The 27,653-nt window shown below is 39.9% G+C and overlaps 1 protein-coding gene across 5 annotated transcripts in view; it reads right to left on the bottom strand.

Annotated features, from left to right (window-relative positions):
- Positions 1–23,313, bottom strand: part of LOC124149999 (SH3 and PX domain-containing protein 2A-like) — a 321,507-nt gene extending 298,194 nt beyond the window's left edge. Inside the window, exons 1-3 of one of the 5 annotated variants that reach the window (XM_046521873.2) lie at positions 23,018–23,313; positions 22,079–22,165; positions 18,029–18,109 (exon numbers count right to left, since the gene is read on the bottom strand). In XM_046521873.2, coding sequence (XP_046377829.1) covers positions 18,029–18,109; positions 22,079–22,144 — 147 coding nt within the window. In that variant the 5' untranslated portion in view covers positions 22,145–22,165; positions 23,018–23,313. The other 4 variants (XM_046521871.2, XM_046521872.2, XM_048393435.1 and 1 more) reach the window with 4 other exon arrangements.
- Positions 23,314–27,653: the final 4,340 nt, after the last annotated feature.

The following is a 27,653-nucleotide window of genomic DNA, read 5'->3' as shown; positions in this document are numbered from 1 at the left end:
CCAGTTGACATACCATCTTTTATAAAGCGTTATCAAGGTGTATTACAGTACGCTCAATCCAAAGTAGCCTACGTTTATGCGCCGGGACTATACATGTCTCCCAGTAATATGGAACTTAAGATCGGTCAAGTGATAGGTTAAAATAGTAAAATTGTTATTGCTACCGATCAACAAAAACCAGGTATAAATTCAGATATAACAACTGAATTAATAACGCAAACAAACACAGGCAAAAAGGGAATAGTCAAGCCACAGATATCTACTAACACATCTACTGACACACAACCACAAGTGCCACCCCACATTGCAGCTAAAAATCAAGAACATATCGATGAAAAAACAGCGCTTATAGTAGGTGGAGTCGTGGCTGGTTCACTCATGATTTGGTTAAATAGTCTTTAGCAGATCGTACAACAGCCCTGCAATTGCTACGATTAGTGCCCACAAGTTTTGACTAAGCCAAGTGGTGGTCTAAGCTAATAAATTCAAGAGCCAGGAAACAATACTCCCTTTTTATTTCGGGAAGTGCAGACGCTTCCCAGCAAGCTTTCCCAGTGCTCAACCTAATGCTTTTAAATGCTTTTTTATCCACTCTTTTATACCACCCCTATCACTAGGGGATGTCGGAGGTGTGGGTGGTCTACTGCCACCGGTTAACGCGAGAGTCAAAGTCGATATAATAAATCCCAATGCGGTTAATACTGGCAATGGTTATCCCCTGTTCTCTGAACAATGTTTTAATTTTATCGGCCAGTGTAGTGTCATCGTTGAGGACTTGAGTTTTGTTTTCTCATAAGCTATATGCTTGTTGAGTTCGGATAGCTTGGCTATATTATTGATGAGTTCTCCCCACATTGTTTGCATTGCCTTGTGAAGACCTCGTAATTCCCTAATACTGAACTCTGAGGATGGTACACTGACCGTGGAATTATCAGAGTAGGTATCAAAGATTTCTTCGAGTCCGTCCGAGGCCACCTTCGAGCTTTCTTCCAAATTATCTATGTTACCGAGTTCATCACGCACAGTCCGAAGAACCTTAGTAGTCTTCGCGGAAAGTTTTTCTCATCGTGAGTAGTCTACAAAACCTAATTCATTACGAACAAAGTTGATGCCATGTTTAGCGGCTATCGTAGGCAAGGCTAGGGGCTTACGAGTACGAGAATTCATAAGATCAATATCTGGAGCGCCACTCAGTCGCAATATTCCTTTACTATCTATCGTAAACCTTGAATAGTCACGACCAATTGGACTTTCTTTTAAGGCATAGTAATAATCATTACCGGTTGATTGTAAAAGTTCATCGTTAAGAATCGTAAAGCTGGTTTCATCAGTACCCTCTTCGATTGTACTAGTATCAGTTATGTTATCCAGATTAAAATCATCCATTCTTATATTAAACATAAGGTTACATAATTTCAATATAACAGTTAAACCCACAACGTAGACTTCGAGATCCATTAGGGGTCAAAGCAATTCGTCAGTCTGTAACTATAACTAATAATCCGAGTACCATCGATCAGAATCAAACGCTTCTGGTTCACTTTCCTAATCTCAGCGCACACGATGTGTTAGTTCCGGGAACTGTCCGACTGGCATTTACGATTAGTTTGACTTCTTCCTGACGTTGACAGGGAGCCTGTTCAGAACATAGGTCGTGCTATCGTTAAGAAAATCGCGATTAGAATTAGCGGTAATGAGGTTTTGAGTATTGACGATAGCAATGTATACTATTGTTACATGGATCTCTGGAGAACGGATAAAGAGCAGGAAAACTTACAGTACCAAGGTATTTGTAATCGGAACACATTGAAATTGCGTGTGGGTGCTGAGGATGGTGATAATACTGTTGTAAAAGATCTCGCTGTTGCCAGCGCATTAGGTAACCGATTCTATATTCCGCTCGACTTTGAATTACTAGATTCCCACATGCCCTTTTATCAAGCATCCCTAGGCGATAGGTTAGTATACGAACTCACTTTTAATGACTACAGCAGTGTAATCAGAGCTGATAATGATGCTAGCTATTCCATTGACAATATCTCGCTGGAGTATGATATGATTAACAGATCCTGAATTAGCCAGACAAATTCGTAATCAGTATACCGGAAGTTTAGCTATTTTGTACAATCTCGTGATCGAAAGATCACAAGAAACAAAAAAGATACGACGTGGAATATCAATCTAAACGTCCCAACGAGATCGTTGAAGGGTATTTTAATGTTGTTCGAGGATCCCTCCGATGCATTTAAAAGAAATACCGAGAAGTTCTACAATCCCAAGATTACAAAAATTGACTATCGAGGGCGTTCTTAATCAACTTTATAGTCAAGGAATGCTAGTGTATCAACAATGGGATGAGATTAAAAAACTCCCTTCTATAAAACGAAGCCCAGAAGTTAACGCGGTCGTGAAAGATCTGTCTCTCAGGGGTGTATCGATGGGTGAATACCTCACCACGAAGTACGCGCTATGGCTCGACATGCTTACCACGAACGATGACCAACTACACGGCAGTGGGAGGAGAATAGAAAATGCTAGCGAGGGTGTCACTATACAGATAACGAAGCTCCAGGAATCAGCTGGTAAATTAAACAAATATTTGTACGTGATTATGGATTTGCAACTTAATATACAGAATGGACGATTTATGCAAGCAATCTATTGATAATCTTTTACCTAAAGAACCGCACTGTGCTATCATCTGCGGGCAAATGGGTTGTGGAAAAACAGCTTTTATTCTAGATATTTTAGAAAGTCATTATAGGGACCTTTTCGATCATATTATTATTCTGTGCCCGACTATAAGCGTTAATAAAACATACCTATCGAGAGATTGGGTAATGAATGACAACGGGGTACACAGAGTTGATCCGGGCGATCGTTTACAAGACTGTTTACGAGTATGTCACGAAAAATACAAAGGAGAATCAACCCTTTTCATAATAGACGATTGCAGTGCGAGTAAAGAACTCACCAAAAAGAAGGATATGCTTTCATATTTAGCATTCTCCGGTTGACATACTCAGCATAGTGTTTTGGTACTTACTCAAAAATACAACTCTGTCCTGAAAGATCTGAGAGAGCAGACCAAATGGGTAGCCCTGTTTCATTGCAAAGACCGAGATTCATTCGAGGAATGTTTACGTGAAAATGATGTTATTTATACCAAGTCCGAACGAGATAAAGTCAGAAAACTTTTAGCAGCAACGAAGCACTGTAAACTCGTATTAAAAACCGATCAACCAGCTGCTTGTGCAATTGCTTAGCAAAATTATAGCTAAAATAGCAACTAAGCAAAAATATATAGCAAAAATAGCAAAATTATAGCAAAAATATAGCAAATATAGCAAAAATAGCAAAAATACGATAAATTGAACTTTAGCGGTTATTTTGTAATAATGTGGCTTGAAATCCTCATTCTTTCGCAACAGTTTATTATTACGGGCTGTATTGGATATGCCATATTTTATTATGTTAGACTTACATATCTCCTTAGGTATTACATAATGGAATGCAACGAACTCATTGAACAAATGCTCAAAGAACCAGATCAAAGACTCTCGGCTTTGGCAGCCGGTGGAAAATGTTCCAAATATTTGGGGGAAAATTATACCATCGAAAAAATTGATAACATGACCGATGAAGAAATTAAAAAACTGTACGCGCGTTACGAGTCTAGACTGGGAGCTACCATGACTAAAGCAATAGGTTCGGCTATATTACAACTATACACAGTCGTAGCTAGTACGTTTCTTCCTATCCCGGCAGAACATCGCATGTATTTATGCGAATCTCTCGAGAAAGACCCATTCATTGAACACTGCTATAAGCTCAGTGAGCTGTGAGTTTTATCATAGATATGGAATGTTCTTAGCTCCGGTGACCACCGCTTTAATAACGGCTAGGTATTGTCATTTTAAACATACATCCCCACTTAATAATAATGGAGACTCAAGTGACACCACCACAGATTGTGGAGACACAATCACAACAAGTGAACGAGGAAATAACTCCATTTGCACAATCACAACAGATTGTGAATGAGGAAATACCACAAGCCAGAGTGACGAAGAAGAACCCCCAAAAAATCGCAGCCAGTAGGAAGGGCGGGCTGGCGAGGAAAGCGAAAATAATGCATAATTCAAATATTTAACATAGTCGTCCAATTAAAACTTGGGCAGTAGTAAAAGTTGTTGCTATAGCAGCTGTATGGTTGTTTTATAAGACCGGAGAAGAGAAAACGTCACCCCCGATTACACAACAAGTTCAATTAGAGGTTAGCCCCGATATAATACTATAAGAAGCATGACTACTCCAGTTACAGATGGTAAAATGTTGGTAAACGCAACTTATCATTCAGCGGTGGTCAGCGGCTTGGCCATTGGCTATGCCCGTATAGCTAAAATGATTACTAAAGCCACACCACCCAAGCTAGATTTTAATGGTTATGATATCGGCATGATGATTCTTGATATTGGAATAGCAATGGCAACAAAAGATATGCTCATCAAAACAAGGGCTTATCCCAGAAGATATAATGAAGTAATTAAACGTTTGAATATATTATATTCATATAAACATGGCATCAATTGCGATGATGGACGGTGGAGCTGTTGTTAATGCTCTAGCTTTTTCGGGGAGTAATTTTTTATTTTCTAGTATGAGAGCTTCGGAGCAGAAACAACATAATAAAGCATTAGAACAACTCGAAGCAGCCCAGTCATAATGGACCAGGAATAGGATATTAAGATTAGATTTTATTAATGGAGAACTGCGTAAGCAGGGACATTCAATTCAAATGTTTAAGGATGTTGAATCTGCCATGCACGAATACTTCCTTGTTTATGAAAAAAACTTGACCCAATGCCGAGACCAACAATAAGTCAGAGGAACAAAAAAAACGAGAGGTAGCATTCATAATGTTTGGGTTGACTGGTGTGGCTATTTTAGGTTACACAATAACTACGCATAAACCATGACCTAGTTAGGGTGGGCGAGGGAGTCACTCTGACTGCTAATCTATAAATAGCCATGTCACCCTGACTTACCAGTGGAGATGTGATTTGCATTTAGACAAATGATATGATAGATGTATAACCATGAATCTGTGCAGATTTACACTCATGGGGAAGCCGACTCAATGCAACCGACGTTCTGTTGGTATTTACTGTGGCATCCACTCATATTACATCAGGCAGGGAAACATTAACTATACATGTTCTGTATGTGGGGTAGGGGTCAAAGGTCGTTATTGTTTATGTAAGAAACACGGTGCTGGTAGGGTCAGGAACCAGATTATTTACGCTAGGAAGAGAGATTACATCAATGAGAGGAATAGGTTAGGGAGAATACATATTTAGATATATCAAAAACAACCAATTAGACATTTGACTCATTTTGCATATACCATTAAACCACAATGGTTTTTGTGAGAGAGTTGAAGGCTTTAGCAAAACAACGTGGTCTACATGGATATTCTCGAATGAGAAAAGCTGAATTGATAGATTTACTCGGTTTGGAATACAACAAACCCCAGACTGTTAGAGAACTCAAAGCTCAAGCAAAAAACAGTGGGCTGAGAGGTTATTCTCGAATGAGAAAAGCTGAATTGATCGCTTTACTAGATAATAATCAATCCGATGATAATAAATCAATTGACAATGTTGATAAAAAACAACAAGAATTAAAATTTGTACCCACATCAGCCGGCGTAAATATCTAAGAGGTTGGAAGATGGATATTAATTCCAACATGGATGTTAATGATTTTAAGCCCATCATATCGAGCAAAATTAACGAGGAATTAGATGATTTACATAGTATAAGATACCAGCCGACGATTAAAATGTCATTGAGTAAAAGTAGCACAGACGATAGCACTGAATATACCGAACCATATTTCTGGAGCAATCAAGAAGTTATAACTGAATCCGATACTATAAACACATCATTAGATGCATCAATTCAGAGGATACAGGAAACTTTAGAACGCTGGACTAATAAAGGTTCGGGTTAGGGTGTGGATAAAATCGATAGATTATATTTAGATATAGCAAATTATATGCCCTTCAAAGGTGGATCTTATATAGATTTACCCCCGTATTATAATAAGAAAAAAGCCATAATTAATGTAAAAAATAAAGGCGATGACTGTTTAAGAATGATGATAAGATCTGCATTGTTCCCCGCAGATTCTAAAATTGCAAATAGACCTTCTAGCTATCTTCAAAACGATGGACTCAACTTTGATGGAATAAACGAACCTACACCAATATCACAAATTGATAAGGTGGAAAAGCAAAATAATTTAGCTATAAATGTTTTCGGACATTCTAAACGAATTGTTGTACACAGAACAAGCTGCGCTCCAGAAATTATTCCAAGAACCAATTCATTTCTGATCGAAAAAGATGGAAAATATCATTATACATGGATAAAGAGTTTAAACAGGCTATTATACGATCAAACGAAACATATGGAAAAGAAATATTTTTGTGAAAGATGCCTACATGGGTACAGCAGACAAGATCTATTAGAAGCGCATAAAGAAGACTGCAGAGGTGTTGGACAGAATGCTATCAGGATTGATATGCCTAAAGAGGGGGAAAATATATTAAAATTTGAACATTATTGTAATCAAATGCCAGTACCGTACGTAATTTACGCTGACTTCGAAGCACTTATCAAACCTATAGAAAATACTGAACGCAATAATCAAGATATTCGAGATTTGTGGCATGTCATAGGGAGGTGCGTGCGCAACCGGACGGAAACAAGTTTATTGTTTACATTCCAGCTTCTGGCTTCCTTTTAACGTACGACTAGAGGTATGAGATACCCATTTGTACGACTGAAAACAGACTAAAACAATATATTAAAATTTGAACATTATTGTAATCAAATGCCAGTACCGTATATAATTTACGCTGACTTCGAAGCACTTATCAAACCTATAGAAAATACCGAACACAATACTGAATGTAGTTTTACGTACAAAACTCAAGAACATATACCTTGTGGGTTTGGATATATAGTTGTAAGGTATGATGGGAAAACAAACCCGCCAAAGATTTACAGAGAGAATAATCAAGGAAAATTTATCGCGAAAGAAACCCATGTGTATGACGAGGGATGATCAGAGGGCCTATAAGAAGTCAACGAGTTGTCATGTTTGTAATAAACCCCTGAATGGGGATTCTGTAAGAGATCATTGCCACGTCACTGGTAAAAATCTGGGAGCCGCGCATAACGAGTGTAACTTGAAACTAAAAATGAATTCTCAAACAATACCCATCCCCGTTGTGTTTCATAACCTTAGAGGATACGATTCTCATCTCATTATGAAAGCTATGTCAAAGACCGACGGCGGCTTAACGTGCATTCCTAATAATATGGAAAAATACATATCATTCTCGTTGACTAAAACTATACATTATACGGATAAGGATGGGAAAGCCAGAATGAAACAAAGTAATGGGCTTAGATTCATAGACTCCGTACAGTTTCTGTTATCTTCCCTGGACAATTTAGCTAATGCGAACGATCCCGATGACTTTGCAATAACAAATCAATATACCGATTGGTGCCGTCATTTGTTGTTGAGAAAAGGTGTATATCCTTACGAATATATGGATGATTGGTCAAGATTCAACGAAACTAAATTACCACCTCTGGAATCATTCTATAGTAACTTAACAGAATCTAAAATAACAGATGCCGATTATGAACACGCTCTGACAGTGTGGGATAAATTAGGTTGTGAGAATTTAGGCGATTATCACGATCTGTACTTAAAAACCGATGTACTGTTACTCGCCGATATATTCGAGATATTTAGAAAGACATGTTTAAAACAATACGGCTTGGACCCAGCATGGTACTATTCCAATCCCGGACTATCGTGGGATGCATTGTTGAAGAAGACCGGTGTAGAACTAAAACTACTCACCGATTACAATATGCACTTGTTTATTGAGAAAGGATTAAGAGGTGGTATATCGATGGTAGCGAAAAGGTATTCTAAGGCTAATAATAAATTAGTGGAAGGATATGATCCGAGTAAACCCGACACACACATATTATATCTCGACGCCAACAATTTGTATGGATGGGCTATGAGTCAACCTTTACCCACGGGTGGTTTTGAGTGGGTCGAAGTGAATGATATCCATAATATCAATGTGAATAAAGGGTACATACTAGAAGTTTACTTGGAATATCCAAATTCGTTACATAAAGACCATAACAGTTATCCGCTAGCTCCCGAAAGATTAATGTTTAATAAAGATTGGATGTTGGAATATCAACACTCCTTGATGGGTAATACTAGGTTAGCTAACGTAGAAAAACTCGTACCAAATTTGATGGATAAGACAAAATATATAGTTCACTACACAAATCTCCTTATATCTATCGTTAGGTATGAAACTAAAGAAAATACACAGAGTTCTAAAGTTCGATCAAAGCCCTTGGATGGAGACCTATATAAGGCTGAACACAGATTTAAGAAAGATAGCTACCAGCGATTTTGAAAAGAACCTATAAAAGCTCATGAATAACTCAGTATTTGGTAAAACTATGGAGAATCTAAGGAAGCGTGTTGATGTTAAATTAGTCAGATCTAACGAGGAAGAAAGACTCAGGAAACTTATAGCCAGTCCGGCTTTTAACAGAAGCCAGATTTTCGATAACGACTTAGCCGCGTTGCATATGCAGAAGAGTAATACATGTATAAAATTCAACAGACCGGTGTACGTTGGTATGAGTATTTTTGACTTGTCAAAACACTTAATGTATGACTTTTATTACAATGAACTTAAGAAGCAATACGGCAATAGATGCGAGGTGTTATATACCGACACAGATTCTTTGTTGATGGAAATACAAACCGAGGATGTGTATAAAGATATGGCAGAAAAAATAGATATGTAAGACACGAGCGATTACCCTAAAGATAATCCATTGTACAGCGTAGTAAATAAAAAGGTGTTAGGTAAGATGAAGGATGAATGTGCTGGGACCCCTATAGCGGAGTATGTCGGATTAGACCTAAGATGTATTCTATAAAGAAGTCTGATGATGGAGAGATAAGAAAAGCTAAGGGTGTTAAGAAGTATGTGGTGAAAAAGCATATCAAACACTAACAGTATAAAGAAGCATTATTCAATGGTAGAACGTTCAAACACGAGATGAACTCTTTAAGAAGTTACAATCATAGGATATATGGATTAAGAATGAACAAGACATCATTATCCCCCTTAGATACAAAGAGATGGATTGATAAGGATGGTGTAACTACCTATGCTTATGGTTATGGTGGTAATACTGTATCGTCTGGAACTATGAGCAACTCTTCTCGTACAAATGCCCTGCCCGGTCCACCGTTAAGATAATAAAGAATAGGCTCTCCTTCTTTCATAACCAATCGACTAATGTTATATGTCTTAAGGGACCAAATCGGATCGGTTGCGCGACGTAGGCCTCCTTCGAGTTCACCGGGCTCGTATAAATATCTTACGCTTACTCTATCCGGAAGTTTTTGTTCTTTGCCTAACCTCGTTGCTGAAGATTCGGAAGTCACAGATTTCATTTTAATCGCATCGGATGGTTTCTTCCTGATTAATCTCGTTACTTCATTATTCAGCGCTGATACAACAGCTGATAATCGTGTCACCCATTCAGTTGATCTCAATCGCTTGGATTTCATTTTAATCCCATATTGATAGCCAAACAAACGTTCCGCTAATGTCCTGTTAAATCTTTCGACGATAGCTTGACTACGGTGGGCCTCTTTTTCACCTGATTTTGACATCGTGCTTTGTTAACAGTTTAGTTACTGATCCCATAAATTCACGACCAGGATCTACTTGAAATAGCTTAGGCCATTTAAGTGGTCCACGTTTATGTATGCCGCTCAGTGCATTAGCTACTTCTGTTGAATCTTTCGAGGTTAATGGCTCAGCCTCTTTGTATCGACTAGCCACATCCACTACAGTTAAAGCGTATTTATACGTTTTGCGTCTTACCTTATCGTAGGGAAGAAACAAGAGGTCAGCCTTGATAAAAAAACCTTCATTCAGCCATTTAAATCATAACTGGAATGATCTTTAGAAGAAATTTGCTCAGCCATAGCACGAGTTACAACACACAAAGGAAAAATACCTTGAATTTCTTTTTCAAGATTTTCAGTACTTTCCGAAGTGCTTGGCTCAAGACCAACAACCCAACATTTTCCCACTGCAAAATCATTCACAATAAGCAAGTCAACACTTTTAACAGGGAGAGTTTCTATAACTCTCACCTTGACCAATCCAGATCTGTCTTAAAATTAAAAAAATAGATAGGCGCAGAAGTAAAATCGCATAAGCCCCTTAACAGAACCTCTGACTTCGCTGATGACTCTTGAGAAAGTGGCAAAGTACCACCCAAAAGCAGAGTTTGAAGAGCACCAGAATCCCTCAAAGTTGCAGCCTGGTGTAAATGATCCACTTTCTGCTCATTAAGACATGTCCACATGTCTGTTGACACACAATGCTTAAATCCTCCAGCAAAACCAACTGCTTCAAACTGTCAAAATCACCATTGACATCCTTGGTAGAACACCACCTATCCAAGGTCGTTAACTTTTTTTGACAGGGGGGGCAAATAAGATTATTCAGAAATTATTCGAGTGTTCTATTGCCCTCTCCGTGGAATCGTTCAGCCAAAGTTGATTACACAGAAAGAATTGGCAGGAACTTTCACAGAACCCTCTCCATGAGGCCAGGCGCTGCTAAGGGCTTGAGGAAAACGTTGGACCTCTGTTGTATGAAAGCCAATTGTTTGTCCAGCGACCGCTCTGATCTCGTGAGAGTTGTTGGCCTTTGGGGGATCCAAGCCCGTAGAATGAGAGCACAAAACCACAAGGAGATCGTGTTACGGACAACTTTTCTCTGCAAGGTCATCCCTCCAGTGTGTACTATGTCCGCCAACACCAAAGCATGGATGGGGAAATCATCCTTCCTCAGCCGAGGAACCTTGAACACTGACTATATCATAAATTCTTCGTCCAATGCTGAGATCGGATCCTTCAGCTCGGATTTTGCAGGCTTGGACCAATAGTTTTTCATTTATTCATGTCTGCTGGAACATGAACTACATCACCTGCAACCTGGAAGGATCCACATAGGGAGCCTGGATGAGCTGTTTAGGTGCTTTGAGTGCCAGTGATGCTGTGTAGCTGCTCAAGACCACTGGTGCTGGCGCTGATGACAGGTGTGGGAATCTTTTGGATGTTTGCAATGTCCTAATGCGAAAGGCACCCTTTGTAGCTGCTCATGAGCTTGTTGTGAACGGAGCTTTTGAGTCACCCTCAGGTACTAGGAGAAGGCTGTGGGAGAGAGGGTGACATTTGTACACTCCAGGCACAAAGGGTGGGGGTTCCAGCCAGATTTGTTACCATGGCACTGATTACAAAGGGACATAAATCTGCAATGAAGCAGGTGTAGTCACAATGTGTTCTCACTATGATTATGTGTGTATGTAATATTCTAAATCCCAGAACCTGGAGGTAAAGGTATAAGATTACGCAAAGAAAGGTGAGTGAGCGAGTGAGTTGAGTTTACCGCCGCTTTTAAACAATATTCCAGTAATATCACGGCGTGTCAGCTTAATGTGTGAGGAAAGACCCAAGTGATGCAGGTCTCAGACGTTTACCACTTCGGTGAAACCCACAAGCACGAGTATAGTGCTGACAAACCTAGAAACATAATCTGGGCGAACCGGGATTCGAACCCTAAATCATAGGCTTCTGGCGTGCCCAAGGGACGCAACTTTGCATGGTGAATAGCGGCGCCTTAGACGACTGGGCCACCCGTGCCCCCCGCAAAGAAAGGTGAGATAAAACACTTAAATAACCATAGGGACGCATAGGTACAATAATGTATAAGAAGTACCAAGCAGCAAAAAGAATACAAAACGCATGACATGAAGAAAACTTGACCACAAAGTCAATTCAAAATGGCTAATTGGAACAACAACACGTTTGATACGTACCATGACAAAAGTTCACGGCGTTGTTTCTGATCATTTAGACCCTTTACTCTTGGACTCTGTGTTTCATTGAGAAACATCCAAGTGGTTGACTTAAAGAATATCGCCACAACTCCTCCTGGTGAACAAACGAAGAAATGTACATCCAAACATTCGTAGTATTGACTAGATCCGTGTCTAGACTGACAGTGACAGTCTACAGTAATCTACGAATTTATCTCAGTCTCTAGTGGACACATCTTTATCATCACTTCTCAATGATCGGCCAATTTGTCAATGATGACTGACACATGTTACCGCAGGTTCAATAACAACTTCAGAAATCTCTCTCATTGATGTTTTGTACTTGATGTACATGTATTGTGATACGCAATTATTGTGACTGACTTACTGAGGTAGTTCTCAACAAACCTTTCTCATCCAATCATGATGTTATTTGTAGGGCAAGTTAAGCATACATATGCTCTTGTTACATGAGGAACTATTTTATTCCACGATACAGCTGGTTGTCGATGGCTGTTAGTGTAAAACTGAAGTCACACATACTAAATAATACTGTGTATAGATTTGGGCCTACATTCTTCAAGTTACAAAATAGTGATTACATGTGACCCAAGCAGCAGTATTGGAAGCCATTCGACTCCTTGCTGTAAGAGAGGAGAACACCACAGTGGCGCGTGTTACTCTTCACAGTAAGACCCAGGACCGTGATGAAACTGCTCGTTCCTTTGGTTCTAGGCTTTGGGGTCAAGCTGGAACGTGCAAGTTTGTCATTAAATGCCCAGGCTGTCACTATGAGGTAAACTACACTGAGGCTATTTTGTGGGATGTGCTCACATGTGGCCTGAATGACCCCGAAATCCAGTTAGACCTCCTTGGTGACAAAAACAAATACATGACTCTTGAGCAGGCCTTCAAGTTTGTAGAAACCAAAGAAGCTGGTAAGCGTTCAAATCACAACTTTTTTACTCTCAAGGTGCTGAAGCAGTCGGCAGCACTTATGGCACAGCAAAACTAAAAAGTGTGATAAATCTGAAGTATGCCACTGCTGTAGCAAGAAGGGGCACGGAAAGTCTGCAGCCCCAAAAATCAGAAAGAAAGAATGCCCAGCCTATGGTCATACTTGCATGCTGTGCAGTCGATCCAATCACTTTGATTCTGTGTGCCGCAGCAGAAACAAGCAAAAATTGGAGAAACCTAGTAAAACACCAGAGGAATATGAAGGTGCAATCTTTGATACACTGTGTGCAGTCACAAACCTTGGCTGGCATCGTGGTAAAAGAGCCATCACCCTTGCCCACCACCTGTATGACCAACTGTCTGACACATGGATAAGACAAGCCTCTCAACCTCGGCCTTTTACTCATCTCACTGCAAAAGTTCTTGGGGAAGATTATGCTTACCACACACCTGTACCAGTTCCTCTCTTCTGGCAAGATGATGTCAAAACTGGCTTGGATCAAGACGTCCGGCTAAGTGTGATCGAGCCAGTACCAATAGGTGAACCTGTCACATAGAATAGTTGTTTGTCCCAAGAAGAATGGTAAACCAAGACGCCTGTTGACTTTCAAGCTCTTAACGCACATGCAGTCAGAGAAACACACCACACACAGTCCCCATTCCACCATGCCAGATCTGTACAGCACGGCAAAAAGAAGACTGTATTTGATGCTTGGAATGGTTACCATAGCGTACCCATTCGGGATGAAGACAAACATCTGACGACATTCATCACACCCTTTGGGAAGACGCAGATATCTCACCAAGGATACATTGCCTCAGGAGATGGTTACACCCAGCGTTTCGATGAGATTGTTGCTCATGTACCTGACAAAACCAAGTGCGTAGATGATGCACTCCTCTGGGCTTATGACATTGCAGAATGGTTCTTCCAAGCTTGTGGATGGCTTGACATCTGTGGTAGAAACGGCACGAAACTGAACCCTGAGAAGTTTGCCTTTGCTCAGGATACAGTTGAATTTGCACGCTTTGAGATAACACATGACTGTGTTCGGCCCTCGAAAAAGTACCTCCAAGCCATCTTGGACTTTCCCACACCAAGAAATATTACAGACATGTGGTCACGGTTTTGCCTAATCAACCAGGTATCTTATGCTTTCTGCATGGAAGAGAGGATGCAACCATACTGTCAGCTATTGAAGCCTGGGACACCTTTTCGATGGGATGATCACTTAGACATGTTGCTTCAGGAATCAAAGGCAGTCATTGTCAGCAAGATTGAGGAGGGTATACAAATATTTGACAAACGGAAGCCGACATGCCTTGCTACTGACTGGTCAAAAGGTGGAATTAGATTTTGGCTATTCCAAAAACATTTCAAATGCCCCAAGACAGTGCCTTTGGTTGGCAGTCGATTCACCTATGCTGCTGAATCCCGCTACGCCCCTGTGGAAGGAGAGGTATTGACAGTTGCTGAGGCACTGGACAAAGCCAGGTACTTTGTTCTCGGCTGTAACAATCTCACTGTTGCGGTCGACCACAAACCACTCCTCAAACTGTTTGGTGACCGATCCCTTGAACATGTCTCCAATGCTCGACTCCGAAACCTAAAGGAAAAGATATTGCGCTATAAATTCCAGATGGTTCATGTACCTGGTGCAAAACACCGCGCTGCTGATGCTGTCTTCCGCCATTCAACTGGCCACCCTGAGAAAAAGGTGTTAATAGATGATGTCGCAGCCATCTGCCATGATGACGACTTGCTTGAACCCCAACTTTCTCAAATGTCAGTCACATGATCCTAGCCTCAATAAGATGCAGTGAGAAGCCTGACAGCTGTGTCGTCGATCAGCTCCCTCCAGTCCATCACCTGGGACAAGGTTCGGATAGCAACAAGCAGTGACAAGGATATGGTGAAGCTGGTGGAGATGATTGAATCAGGGGTGCCAGAATTCCGCCATGAATTACCAGCATCACTTCGCGATTACAATCAGTCTCGTGAGCATCTTCATACAGTGGATGGGGTTGTCATATACAAGGATGGAATCATGATTCCCCCATTACTACGACAGGATGTCGTGACTGCACACCACTCTGCTCACCAAGGTGTGATGTCAAGAGCTGAAGCATCTGTCTTCTGGGCTTGAATCACGATTGCAACCGTATGGCCCCCTCCCAACCTTGTGGCCCACCCATGCCACCTGTCTACCCAGTCTACCCATTTCAATGTGTGTGTGCTGACTTTTTCCATTACAAAGAGGTCAACTGCTTAGTGGTGGTCGACAGATACTCTGGCCTACAGTTGAAAGAACCTCCAGTGGTGCATCTGGCATGATTGATTGTCTATGCCTAACATTTGTTATCTTTGGCAATGAGCTATCTTCTGATGGTGGCCCTGAATTCAAGCCTCAGCTACCAGAGAGTTCCTTCGAACATGGGGTGTGCATCATCGCCTGTCACCTGTTGCCTTCCCATACAGCAATTGTCGAGCAGAGGTCGGTGTCAAGACTGTGAAAAGATTGATAATGAACAACACTGGACCTAACAGGGAACTTGACACTGAGGCCTTCCAACGTGCAATGCTACAATACAGGAACACTCCAGACAGAGACACATAGTTATCCCCTGCGATGTGCGTCTTCGGTAGACCCCAAAGAGAAACCGACATATGAGGACGGCTGAACGGCTTACTGAGCACACCAAACAGCTACCGCCCCTTGTTGTTGGGAATCTCATCCGAATCCAAAAACAGTTCCTCATCTACTGAAATGGGACAAAACTGGATATGTGATCAAAGTTTGTCAATTCGACCAGTATTTTGTACGTGTGGGCGGCTCAGGCAGAGTAAGTCTGTGCAACAGGAAATTCCTCCACAAATACGCTCCTGTATATCCACCCACACCCACAGTCACAGTTGCTGATCATTTGCCAGGTCATATTCACTCAACATCACCATCTGGTCTCAATGGTACACAATACCGACCTTTCTTGCAGAAGGCCTAATCCAGGCCCAGCAATGCCAACAGTAATCAGCCTGTTGCCCCCTCGCAGAAGGAATTAAACTTGATTGAACCATCATCCTGAGCCGTGCCAACAACGATGCCGTCCCTATTACCCTGCTTTCAACACCAGACTGTTGCTCCTCAACAACCTGCCGCACCGTCGTTGAGAACAACACCAAATACAAAAATGCTACCATCCCCATGTCCTGCCCCAGTGGATGTTGAACCCAGACGTTCTACTCGGAGAAAGATTGCACCCTCGTGGCTAAGTGACCATATTCATGCTATTTGAGTGGAATATTCCCTGGACTGTAGGGCTGCAATTCTGAAAAAGATTATCAGACATGCATGTGTTATATGACATTCATGTCATCCTTCTCTTCCATAGATATGGAGGATTGGAACATTCACAATATGTGACATCAACACACTTGAAGACATTTCAGTTCATTTAAAAGTCTTATTTAGTCCTTGTCATACCTTTTGCAAGATCTACCAATGACTTGGGTAGGGTAGGGTAGAGACATTATACAATCATGTGTTAAATTAAGTTATGTTTCCTGTTCTGTGTTCCGGATCTCCATCATTTGTGATGTCGAATAAAGATATCTCAAAACAGTACAACACCTACTCATCTAATAAGAGTCAAAACACTGAGAATACCATGTCAACAAATCCATACTGAAGTACACAAATTAATCTTAAACCTTGCATGTAAATCTTTGAATCATGCACAGTCTCTCATGAAATGCGGTTAGGTGATCGGTCCCCAACTAGCCCTGAGGCTCGTCCCTCGGTATATACCCTCTACCGCATCACAGTTACACTAGCCTGTCAGCTCCAAGAAAGAGAATGATGTGTCAAAGGGTGTCAGGTGATCAAACCACTTACATCACGATGCATGGGATTGTAGTGCATGACCCATTTGTTTGGGTGGTGACTCTGGTGATGTGAGGTGGCGTTTGGGCGAAATGGTTTTAGAAGCTGGAAACTTTGTTTCAGGATGTTTTCACACTAGGACCGCAAGAAGAAGAAGGAAATGCATGGTGTGAGATAGGATAAGCATAAAAATATCAAATTTAATGTAAAATTTTGATGTCAAGTTGGTGACAATTCAGAACTATGTGTGCAGATAATTCTTATGCCCAAGATGGCAGAGAATTTTGGAACAGAAACCCCCGCCCAATACCCAGGTTCAACCTTTGTAAAATTATAATCGCCAACAGTCAACTCGACATTCACTCTAGCAAATTTGGAGGTATACCATTTTTTATTTCTCAGAAACCAACTGAAAACAAAAAAATGGCCTAAGATATATTTTCACACTCAATGCTGTTAGTTTGAGCCTGTGCTAGTACATGTGTCTTTGCTATCTCTATTGCTGGTGTGTTGGTGTTAGTTTTTATTGCCTTCACTGATTAGTACTCACTCATGTGCTTTTGTTCCAAAAACAGTTCTATCTCTAAGTTAGTCAGATATTTACGATCCCTCACAAAAAGCTTGAGTTCAGTGATAAGTTTACTTATGACACCATGTAGTGTTTCTTAACTTCTTGGGGAATGCCCAACGACACCAGTATCAACATTATTTCAACATTTATTGTGACCATGTGTGATTTACATGGAAGGCACCATTCCTGTAACAAGAACAAGGTGTTGATATTTGGTAAAGTGACAATGTACAGAGCTGCTAAATATAGCAGGCATAGCAATAATTACACTGAGGGCATAATGCAGGGCAAATGCAGTGCTGGGCAAAGACCCTCATCGCTCAATAAATAAACAATATTCAAAGATTGCTACAGTGTTTGAGATCCATTTATATCTTTGGAAATTTTGCTCACAATGTGATTATTGTCAGTGGCATGCCTTTAATGACATTTTCAAAACTGTAGTATCAACGAAGACAGAGTTGAGATGCTTGATAAATGTTACTAGCATCTGTACCGAAACATCAAATTGCAAGAATAAAGAGGCTGAAATTCGTAACTCAGCTGTGTTTTCATCAATTTCAGTGTGGTAGGGGATAATACAATACCTGTAGATCAAAGAAACGACTGTATCTCCTGTAGATAACATGCTGACCACCCTCTGACCAAGTAACATGGATGACATACACCTGTAAAGAAACAATCATACATATTTACTGACATCCTTCGAAGCCTATAGTGGCAAAAACAGATGCCACATTTAGACACTTTCTGCTGTTTTTATTGTAGCATACAAAATAACTGAGTATGGTTTTACTAACAATTATTCTATGTGCTTCTATGATGAGTTGTGTGAGGGTCCCTTCCTTCCAAATCACAATATTAATTGTCTCTCAATACACCAGTCAATACTGTCATTTGGTCTATATGGTAGATTGGGGCAGATTCGTGGGTAAACCGACCGTGGCCAATATGACATCATCGCAAAATGACCTGATGTCTTGACTGACAACCCAAGTAGGTTTGATCCATTGTAGGGTTAAATTCATGAAGTCTATTGATTCCTACATGGGTGATCAACCTTTTTTGCATGAGATCCCGAGTATAACTCATGATGGTTGGTTTGAAATCGTTGTACGGGATAATGAGTGGAGATAACGGTTTGTCAAGAACTGCTTTAGATGCAGCATAGGCTTTTAAGTTACCTGCTATGCCTACATGACTTGGAAACCAGCCAAAGACAATGTCACATTGGCCAGTAGAAAGATCACTAAAATGTACATAAATGTCTAGGGTTATGGGATGATATTAGGTTACACTTTTAAGTGTTGAAGGCAAGATAATGAATCTGAAAAGATGATGAAATGTTTAGACTGGTTTTGTTGTTTAATATAGGTCAAAGCTGTTAAGATAGCTTTGGTCTCAGCAGTAAAGACTGAACTATTATCTGGGATTATCGAGGAGATAGTTCTGGATCCAATGATGGTGACACTTGCAACTTTGCCACCATCCTTGGACCCGTCAGTAAAAATGTTTGCAATTGGTAAAATAATTGTTGACAAACCAAAGAATTTGTTCCAGACTTTTTGAGATGGGTTAGAGTGCGGTCTATCTCTGGCTTCAACATCTGCAAGGGAGGAGAAGACAGAAGTCCGTAGCGTGATATAGTGTTAAGATCTATTTTAGCTGCAGTGATGTGTGGTTGAATTCTAAATTCCAAGTGGTGGAACCAGATGTGACAAATGTGTAATGTGAGGTAATAGATTGTTGACATGCATGTATCGATATATTAAAGTATTGATGCATTTAGGTATTGATGTTGTGATGTATTAATGTTCTAATGTTGATGCTATGATGTATTGATATATGATGGATTTAGAATACCTTTGGACACTCCGGCACATGCCAATTTCATAGTGAAAATGTCCCGCAAGAGGTGCCTACATTTGATGGCATTGGTACAAGCAAACTATACTCAACAACAAAAGTTCCTGTGACACCAATATTTTAGTGTATTTTTCAAACAAGTAAAGTTTGGTTGTCAGTATTGTAGTACATGTATGGAATCAAGTCACGCAACTGCTACAGAAAGGCATGCATTCCATGCAAAAGTTGACTTTTATGCAAGCCCCATGCATTTCACTACCCAAGAATGGGTATAAAAATATGTGCGTTAACGGGATTCCATATGCATTGTTAAGCATTGTGCTGACAACAACCACTCAGAAAAACAACAAAATAACGCAATTATTCAACATTACGAAATGCCACGCCTGTCCGAAAATGAGCGTCTGCGAGCCACTGGTATGCTTGAAACAGGATCGAGTCAACGTGATGTTGCAAGACAATTTAACGTCCACTGAAACAGCATTTGGTGTTTATGGCAACGTTGGCAACAGACGAATGCAGTCAGAGACCATCCTCGAAGTGGCAGGCCACACATAACCAATAATCGACAAGACGACTGTATTCGAACAACACACCTATGAAATCGATTCCAGCCAGCAACAGTGACTGCAAGAAGCATCCCTGACCTTCAACAAATATCTTCACAAACCGTACGTCGTCGCCTCAGATGTGCAGGGATTGTCGCCAGAAGACCCGCCAGACGTCCCATTTTGACAGGAAACCACCGTCAAGCACGTCTACAGTGGTGCAGACAGCGTCTACGCTGACGGCCATGCAGTGGCGACAAGTTCTATTCACTGACGAGTCTCGTTTTCACCTAAGCCACAGCGATGGACGAATTCGAGTGTACCGACGTCGAGGTGAACGTTATGTCAATCACTGTGTCATGGAAGAAGATCAGTTCGTGGGCGGCAGTGTTATGGTATGTGGTGGGATTACAGCAAGACAGAGGACCCGTTTGATAGTGGTAGAGGGAAATCTCAATGGACAGCACTACCGCGACGAGATCATCAGCCCTGTTGTTCTACCGTTTTTGCGCCGTCAAGGCCCAGGCATTACCTTTCAACATGACAACGCCCGGCCTAATATTCTCTTCAACAAAACAACGTGAATGTCATCCCCTGGCCGGCTCGCTCCCCTGATCTCTCACCAATCGAGCACATGTGGGATGAGATGGATCGGCGCCTTCAACGTCAACCAACGTCAACTTCGAAACATGCTCCAGCAGATATAGACAGATATCCCACAGGACTTTGTGCGACGCCTTGTCCATTCCATGAGACGAAGATGTGTTGCTTGCATCGCAACCAGAGGTGGACACACACGCTATTGATTTGTAAATTGACATTTTGGCATGTTCATGTTTTTTATGAAATCACGCATTTTCTGAAGTCTGTATGGCAAATTAAACCATTTGAACACTTACAGGAGTCTTTTATCTTTTGCAAACCGAAATTGTTTCAGATTTGGTACAAAACATAACTTTGCATTAAATCTTATTCAATGTCACAGGAACTTTTGTTGTTCAGTATAATTTTTGAGAATTCTAACATGGTCGAAGTTGGAAATGGGTTCAGAACACCCTGGGACACCCAGACACATGCCAATTAAATAGCAGCGATGCCTTACATGTGACGGCATTGGTACAAGCAAACCATGTGAGGATTCAAACATGGTTGAGGTCTGAATCAATTGTTTCATAATGCTATAGTGCACTTATGGTAATTAATATTTTAAATATACACATAGTAAAAGCTGCAACAAAATAACTGGGTATTGGAATATATATTTTTTCTGATAAAATAATACCAAATCACAGGTAGACTGGTAAAAAATGTGGGTGCAGCTGGTTGCTATTTCCAGCTTAGTTTATGAGAAAATATACAAAATGGCAAACAGAAAATACAATTTCAATTATAAATCATCATGTCTTGTGATAATTTATCTCAAATATCAAATTTTTATTAACCAAGTTATACCTTGATTTACCTGAAATCTCTGAAGGGATACTATGTAGTTTTCTATTGTACATAATATGCCCTAGACAGATACCTTCACCCTTTCAAATCATGTAATAGGGTATGCATTAACCAACAACAAAAACAAAAACATGTCAGTTTGGCTGCAGCTCTTTATTATATATCCCTTTTTATATATATCATTCTTCTATCCTCCGTTAGGTGTCGCTTCATGCAGCACAGAATAGCACTGAAACCAGTCCAAAATGATTGTCCATAATACGCAAATTTTGATTCCTGTAAGAAATTGCCAACCCAGATTTCAATACTTTCTAAGTGTGAGCAGTGTTTTCCTTTAACGTTTTGGGCCTAATTATCTTCCTTGGTGTTAGAGGGTGTTAGTCACAGCAGCAGCTGACAACCCAAGAGCAATACCAAGTCTTGTCGCAAATGTCTTTGGCATTATGTATACTACACTCGAAGATCAGAGTTAGAATTGGTCTTCAGCAACCCATACTAGCAGCAGCAAACTTTTCACACCCCTCCCACCCTCCCACCCTCCCAGTGGTACTACTGTCTTGTGGCATGGCAAAACAGGGGCTTTTATGTACGCTCCTTTAACCGTTAAATCATTGCATGATGTAAGTCACTGCATGATGACAGCAAATTCATGTCGGCATTATAAGCATGCATGTGATAAAGTTTCCAGCCCTGTACACTTTTTGTTTATTCAAGTTTATTGCAAGCTAGTAGATAATTATCCGAAGTTTAGATAAAGTGTACGGTACATACATAGTGTTTCCTTGGATGTCGCCTCTTCTCCACACCAACAACTGTGACTTTCCTTATCGTCTTCATATTCTGTGTGAAGAAACACTGCTAACAAGAATGAAACAAATGTTATATTTGAGATAACGCTTTCTGAGTAAAGTATGGCTTCTCGTACCATTTTGGGTTGAGTCCCGTTCGTGATTTGAACCCACACAGCCAGATTTAGGCACCTAATTTAAGCGCACAAAGTCAGTGATCTAACCCACTCAGCCATCGAGGCTTCCACAAAAATGAAAATCCGACAACTGGTAGTCTAGATCACATACTTTGTGTACCCCTCTGACATGTGTAAAAGTATGAGAATCTGTTCTTTACTCAGAAAGTGTATAACAGCAAAACAGCTAAGGCTTTTGGGGGCACTTAACTTTTAGATATCATTGGGACACTGTTATTTATATATAAAACTCAAAACTGAGAACTCCTGACAGGACTAAGTCTTTGAAAGGCGTTTAGATCTAGAAGTGATACACATAAGGAAGTGAATTTATGGATGTCAACTTCTTTATTATGAGGAACACAACGTTTCAGAGTATATGCTTACTCCTTCATCTAGGGCTAATCTTGCTCAGTACACTCGTGAATCAAGTCAGACAAGGGATGTCCGACGTTTTCATTGGCTGTTCAGATACAATTAAATAGATCTTTTGCTGTTGACATGTACGGTACAGTTAAATACAGTTATAGGCCTACAGCAACATGACTATTATATTTTAACCCACAGTTGAAAATGTGATTCTTCGCTAAACTTCTAAGTTGTTCCCCAAATCATAATGACAATAAAGACCTTCTAGTGATCTTTTCTGAGATTTTGATACTTCAAGACATCTTATATTGATACATTCTATTTCCCAGCTATCTGATTCTTGTGACAACAGTTGTAAAAATAACGAAAATCCTTACAAGCCGGACCTGCTCCGGAAAGAATCCAGTATGTTAGCTGGGCTCCGTCTCTTCATATGTACCGCTGTTGACTGGGATCCTGTCTACTTAAACTAGTAAACAGGAAAGCTGGGCCCCGTCTCTAAAATATCGCCATATGAAAGCCGGACAGACCAAAGAGACGATGGCTGTGTTCGAAATATTAAACATACACTGTGTTATGTAATTTTTCATTGGTCGCTATTTTTAGACGAAGCGCTGCCACAATTAGAAACGTCACAAACTTCTTTAAAGGGGCACTGATCTAACGCAATTCCCTGGACTGGTTGTTGCCTTTGTTATTGTTTTTCCCCCCGTGAGTACCCGGATGATACGCAACGCAACTGAGCGTGACCAGAGACTGGGCTACCGTCTGCAAGGACAGCTAAATAAACTTGGAGGCTGGAGGCAATATTTGTTTTACGCATTTTTGCATAAACACTGATTGGTTAACTGTGATCTATACAGATTTCGACAAAGGGCGCATGTTGATTAATTTCTTCAGCCTAAACAAGCAGACAAAAAGAACAGCGGAGCTCATCGGATGTCGTCATTTGGAAATACCCCAGATGGTTATAGTTTTATACTAAAAAAAGTATCCATGCAGTGAAAGCATTTTCGGATTTCGGCTTGTGTCGATAATACGATTACTACTCCCTTGTTGACATCCACGTTTTCTCGTATAACCCTTCACTTGTGTATTTGTCGTCATTCACTTGATGCTCAGTTAATGAATTTATTACAGGTACAATTAGTGGTAGCACCACTTAGATTATCTGACAAAGGTTCCCATTTGGCATTTATTGTGTCTGGGGTAATTATTCAATCTAAATCCAGGTTTGAAGTGAGGTGAAATGTGTGTTATGTAATATGCACGTGGCATCCCAGCAAGAGATGAATGATCAGTTGATTTTTTTGTTTGTAAATCAACGGAACGTTCCTAGTCATCAAAGGATTAACAGAAAATACGTTGATTGATTAATCACTGTTATCTTGCACAGTGGATATGTCAAGAGTGAGTGTTTACATGTCTAGGTTTACTAAAACAAAGGGAATACACTCATACCATGGCCTGAAGTGCCGATGTAAAAACAACATACTTTGTTCAAAGGGTTAACTTATAATACGTTGATTGATTGATCATTGTTATCTATCACTGAATGATTTTTTTAGGAACCGTGAACGTTATGAAAATAGTTGTCACGTGGGCTTTCTCAGCCGACCATTGAGACTTGACACCTATGTAAAACACCTGAAACAATCCAAGTGATCAGTTGAGAAACGAACACGGGTTATAATATCCCGAAACGACATATATCTTTTAAAATATTTGATTGTTACTGAGACACGTGACATCGAATAAGTTTCTTTGTACATCTGCAGACGAGTGGGATATTGTTCCTTTGTGTGGATATTCACGGATACATTCCTCGAACAAGGACGCTGCCTAAAATTTATACACATAAATTTGGTAGGTTGTAATTCTGATATTTGCATTTTGTTTTCCTTCATTTGAACCGATTCGTTCTTGTGTCTCTACGTCTTGGTTGGGAAATTCTTCAATGCGCGATAGACGTTGTTTTCACAGGTCTTTTCCTTTGTAAGCGTGTATATATTACAGTCAATTTGTAAAATGTGATTCTCTCAGGCAATTTATAAAATGTGTAAATATTTGAGTCATTTTGACTAAAAAATCTGTCCAGATTGATTAAGACGATCAAAAGGGCATACAAACATCACAACAGATTATGTAGGATTAGAAGCCAAACAACATAGAAATGTTCTTTTCTCAACGTAACATTTTCAGTCTCTTGGTGATGACATTAAACATCAAAATGTTTGGAATTCGTTATCATAATAATACAGATGGAAATGTTTTTCAGTCACTTTGTAAAATAACTGAATATTTAGACGTTTAATAAATTTGTTACACATTTGACAATAAAAAAAAATACACACTATAAAAAAAGCAATGCTCAGGTGAAATATGTACTTTGTGTTGCAAGTCAAAATAGTGTAAACGAAAATCGCAAAATTACCAAGCAAGTGACTTATCAAAACTTCGTCACCATTACCGATGCTACCCACAAAGATACCTACATTTCCTTATTATCTCGAAAACTGTATTTCATTTTGTTGATCAATGTGACCATACGCCCTTATTACTACCCATAAAAGCGACTAATGCGCTTACGAATGGCGCAGCAGAGGTCGCGAACTAGTCTAGATTTCTGCTATACATCCGGATACTCACTGGGAATTTTTTTTTAAAAAGGCAACAACCAGTCCCGGGGAATTGCGTTAGATCAGTGCCCCTTTAAGTTCTTTGTTGGATGTGCCGCCATCTGCTGCAGCAAAGACCTTCCAAAAGTATTGTCTTCATACATTTGAAGTACATGATATCAATATGTAAGAGAAATAAAAAAACAAAACATAGTCTAGCCTATTCTTTGCATAAACATTTCGCACGTTTTCGAATACACCCCCAATTTGTGCTGTGCGAGACAACTACTTATTATACACCAAGTCTTGTCAGAAAACGTTGAGCGAATGAAATATTCTTAGGTATTTGAACGAGATACGCATGTAGGAAATTTATATGTTTGTACTCCCTAAAATTGGCGTAAAAGTCATGCTTGTGAAAAAGTTCGAATCACTGATGCATGTTCAGTTCTGTTTGTTCTTGACCTCAAGTCATGATTTTTTATGGAATTGCGCTAATTGTTTTCATGAGAGTAGGCAATATAAGAATGCATCCACACACCAAAAATTTGTATTCTGAGGGTGATACTTTTGAGGAAAGCTCCCATGGCGTAAAAGTCATGCTTGTGAAAAAGTTCGAATCACTGATTCATTGTCAGTTCTGTTTGTTCTTGACCTCAAGTCATGATTTTTGATGGAATTTGTGCCAATTGTTTTCATAAGCGTCGGCCATATACGAATGCATCCGCACACCAAAAATTTGTATTCTATGGCTGATACTTTTGAGAATAGCTCCCATGGCGTAAAAGTCATGCTTGTGAAAAAGATCGAATCACTGATTCATGTTTAGTTCTGTTTGTTCTTGACCTCAAGCCATGATATTTGATGGAATTGCGCCAATTTTTTTTTATGAGTGTCGACCATATAAGAATGCATCCATACACCAAATATTTGTATTCTGAGGGTGATACTTTTGAGGAAAGCTCCCATGGCGTAAAAGTCATGCTTGTGAAAAAAGTTCGAATCACTGATACATGTTCAGTTCTGTTTGTTCTTGACCTCAAGTAATGATTTTTGATGGAATTGCGCTTATTGTTTTCATGAGAGTAGGCAATATAAAAATGCATCCATACATCAAATATTTGTATCATGAGGCTGATACTTTTGAGGAAAGCTCCCATGGCGTAAAAGTCATGCTTGTGAAAAAAATTCGAATCACTGATACATGTTCAGTTCTGTTTGTTCTTGACCTCAAGTAATGATTTTTGATGGAATTGCGCTTATTAATTTCATGAGAGAAGCCGCAAAATAAGAAAGCATCCATACACCAAAAATTTGTTTTCTGAGGCTGATACTTTTGAGGAAAGCTCCCATAGCGTAAAAGTCATGCTTGGGGAAAAGTTCAAATCATTGATGCATGTTCAGTTCTGTTTGTTCTTGACCTCAAGTCATGATTTTTGATGGAATTGCGCCAATTTTTTCATGAGTGTCGACCATATAGAAATGCATCCACACACCAAATATTTGTATTCTGAGGCTGATACTTTTGAGAAAAGCTCACATGGCGTAAAAGTCATGCTTGTGAAAAAAGTTCGAATCACTGATGCATGTTCGGTTCTGTTTGTTCTTGACCTCAAGTCATAAATTTTGATGGAATTGCGCCATTTGTTTTCATGAGGGTCGGCCATATAAGAATGCATCCACACACCAAATATTTGTATTCTATGGTTGCTACTTTTGAGGATAGCTCCCATGGCGTAAATGTCATACTTGTGAAAAAGTTCGAATCACTGATGCATGTTCAGTTCTGTTTGTTCTTGACCTCAAGTCATGATTTTTTATGGAATTGCGCTAATTGTTTTCATGAGAGTAGGCAATATAAGAATGCATCCACACACCAAAAATTTGTATTCTGAGGGTGATACTTTTGAGGAAAGCTCCCATGGCGTAAAAGTCATGCTTGTGAATAAGTTCGAATCACTGATTCATTGTCAGTTCTGTTTGTTCTTGACCTCAAGTCATGATTTTTGATGGAATTTGTGCCAATTGTTTTCATAAGCGTCGGCCATATACGAATGCATCCGCACACCAAAAATTTGTATTCTATGGCTGATACTTTTGAGAATAGCTCCCATGGCGTAAAAGTCATGCTTGTGAAAAAGATCGAATCACTGATTCATGTTTAGTTCTGTTTGTTCTTGACCTCAAGTCATGATATTTGATGGAATTGCGCCAATTTTTTTTTATGAGTGTCGACCATATAAGAATGCATCCATACACCAAATATTTGTATTCTGAGGGTGATACTTTTGAGGAAAGCTCCCATGGCGTAAAAGTCATGCTTGTGAAAAAAGTTCGAATCACTGATACATGTTCAGTTCTGTTTGTTCTTGACCTCAAGTAATGATTTTTGATG

The sequence above is a fragment of the Haliotis rufescens genome, unplaced genomic scaffold, assembly GCF_023055435.1.
Source record: "Haliotis rufescens isolate VD_foot unplaced genomic scaffold, xgHalRufe1.0.p SCAF_12, whole genome shotgun sequence".
Classification (NCBI taxonomy): Eukaryota; Metazoa; Mollusca; class Gastropoda; order Lepetellida; family Haliotidae; genus Haliotis; species Haliotis rufescens.
Note: the sequence above shows the minus strand (reverse complement) of the source record. Positions and strands in the feature narration are given on the sequence as shown.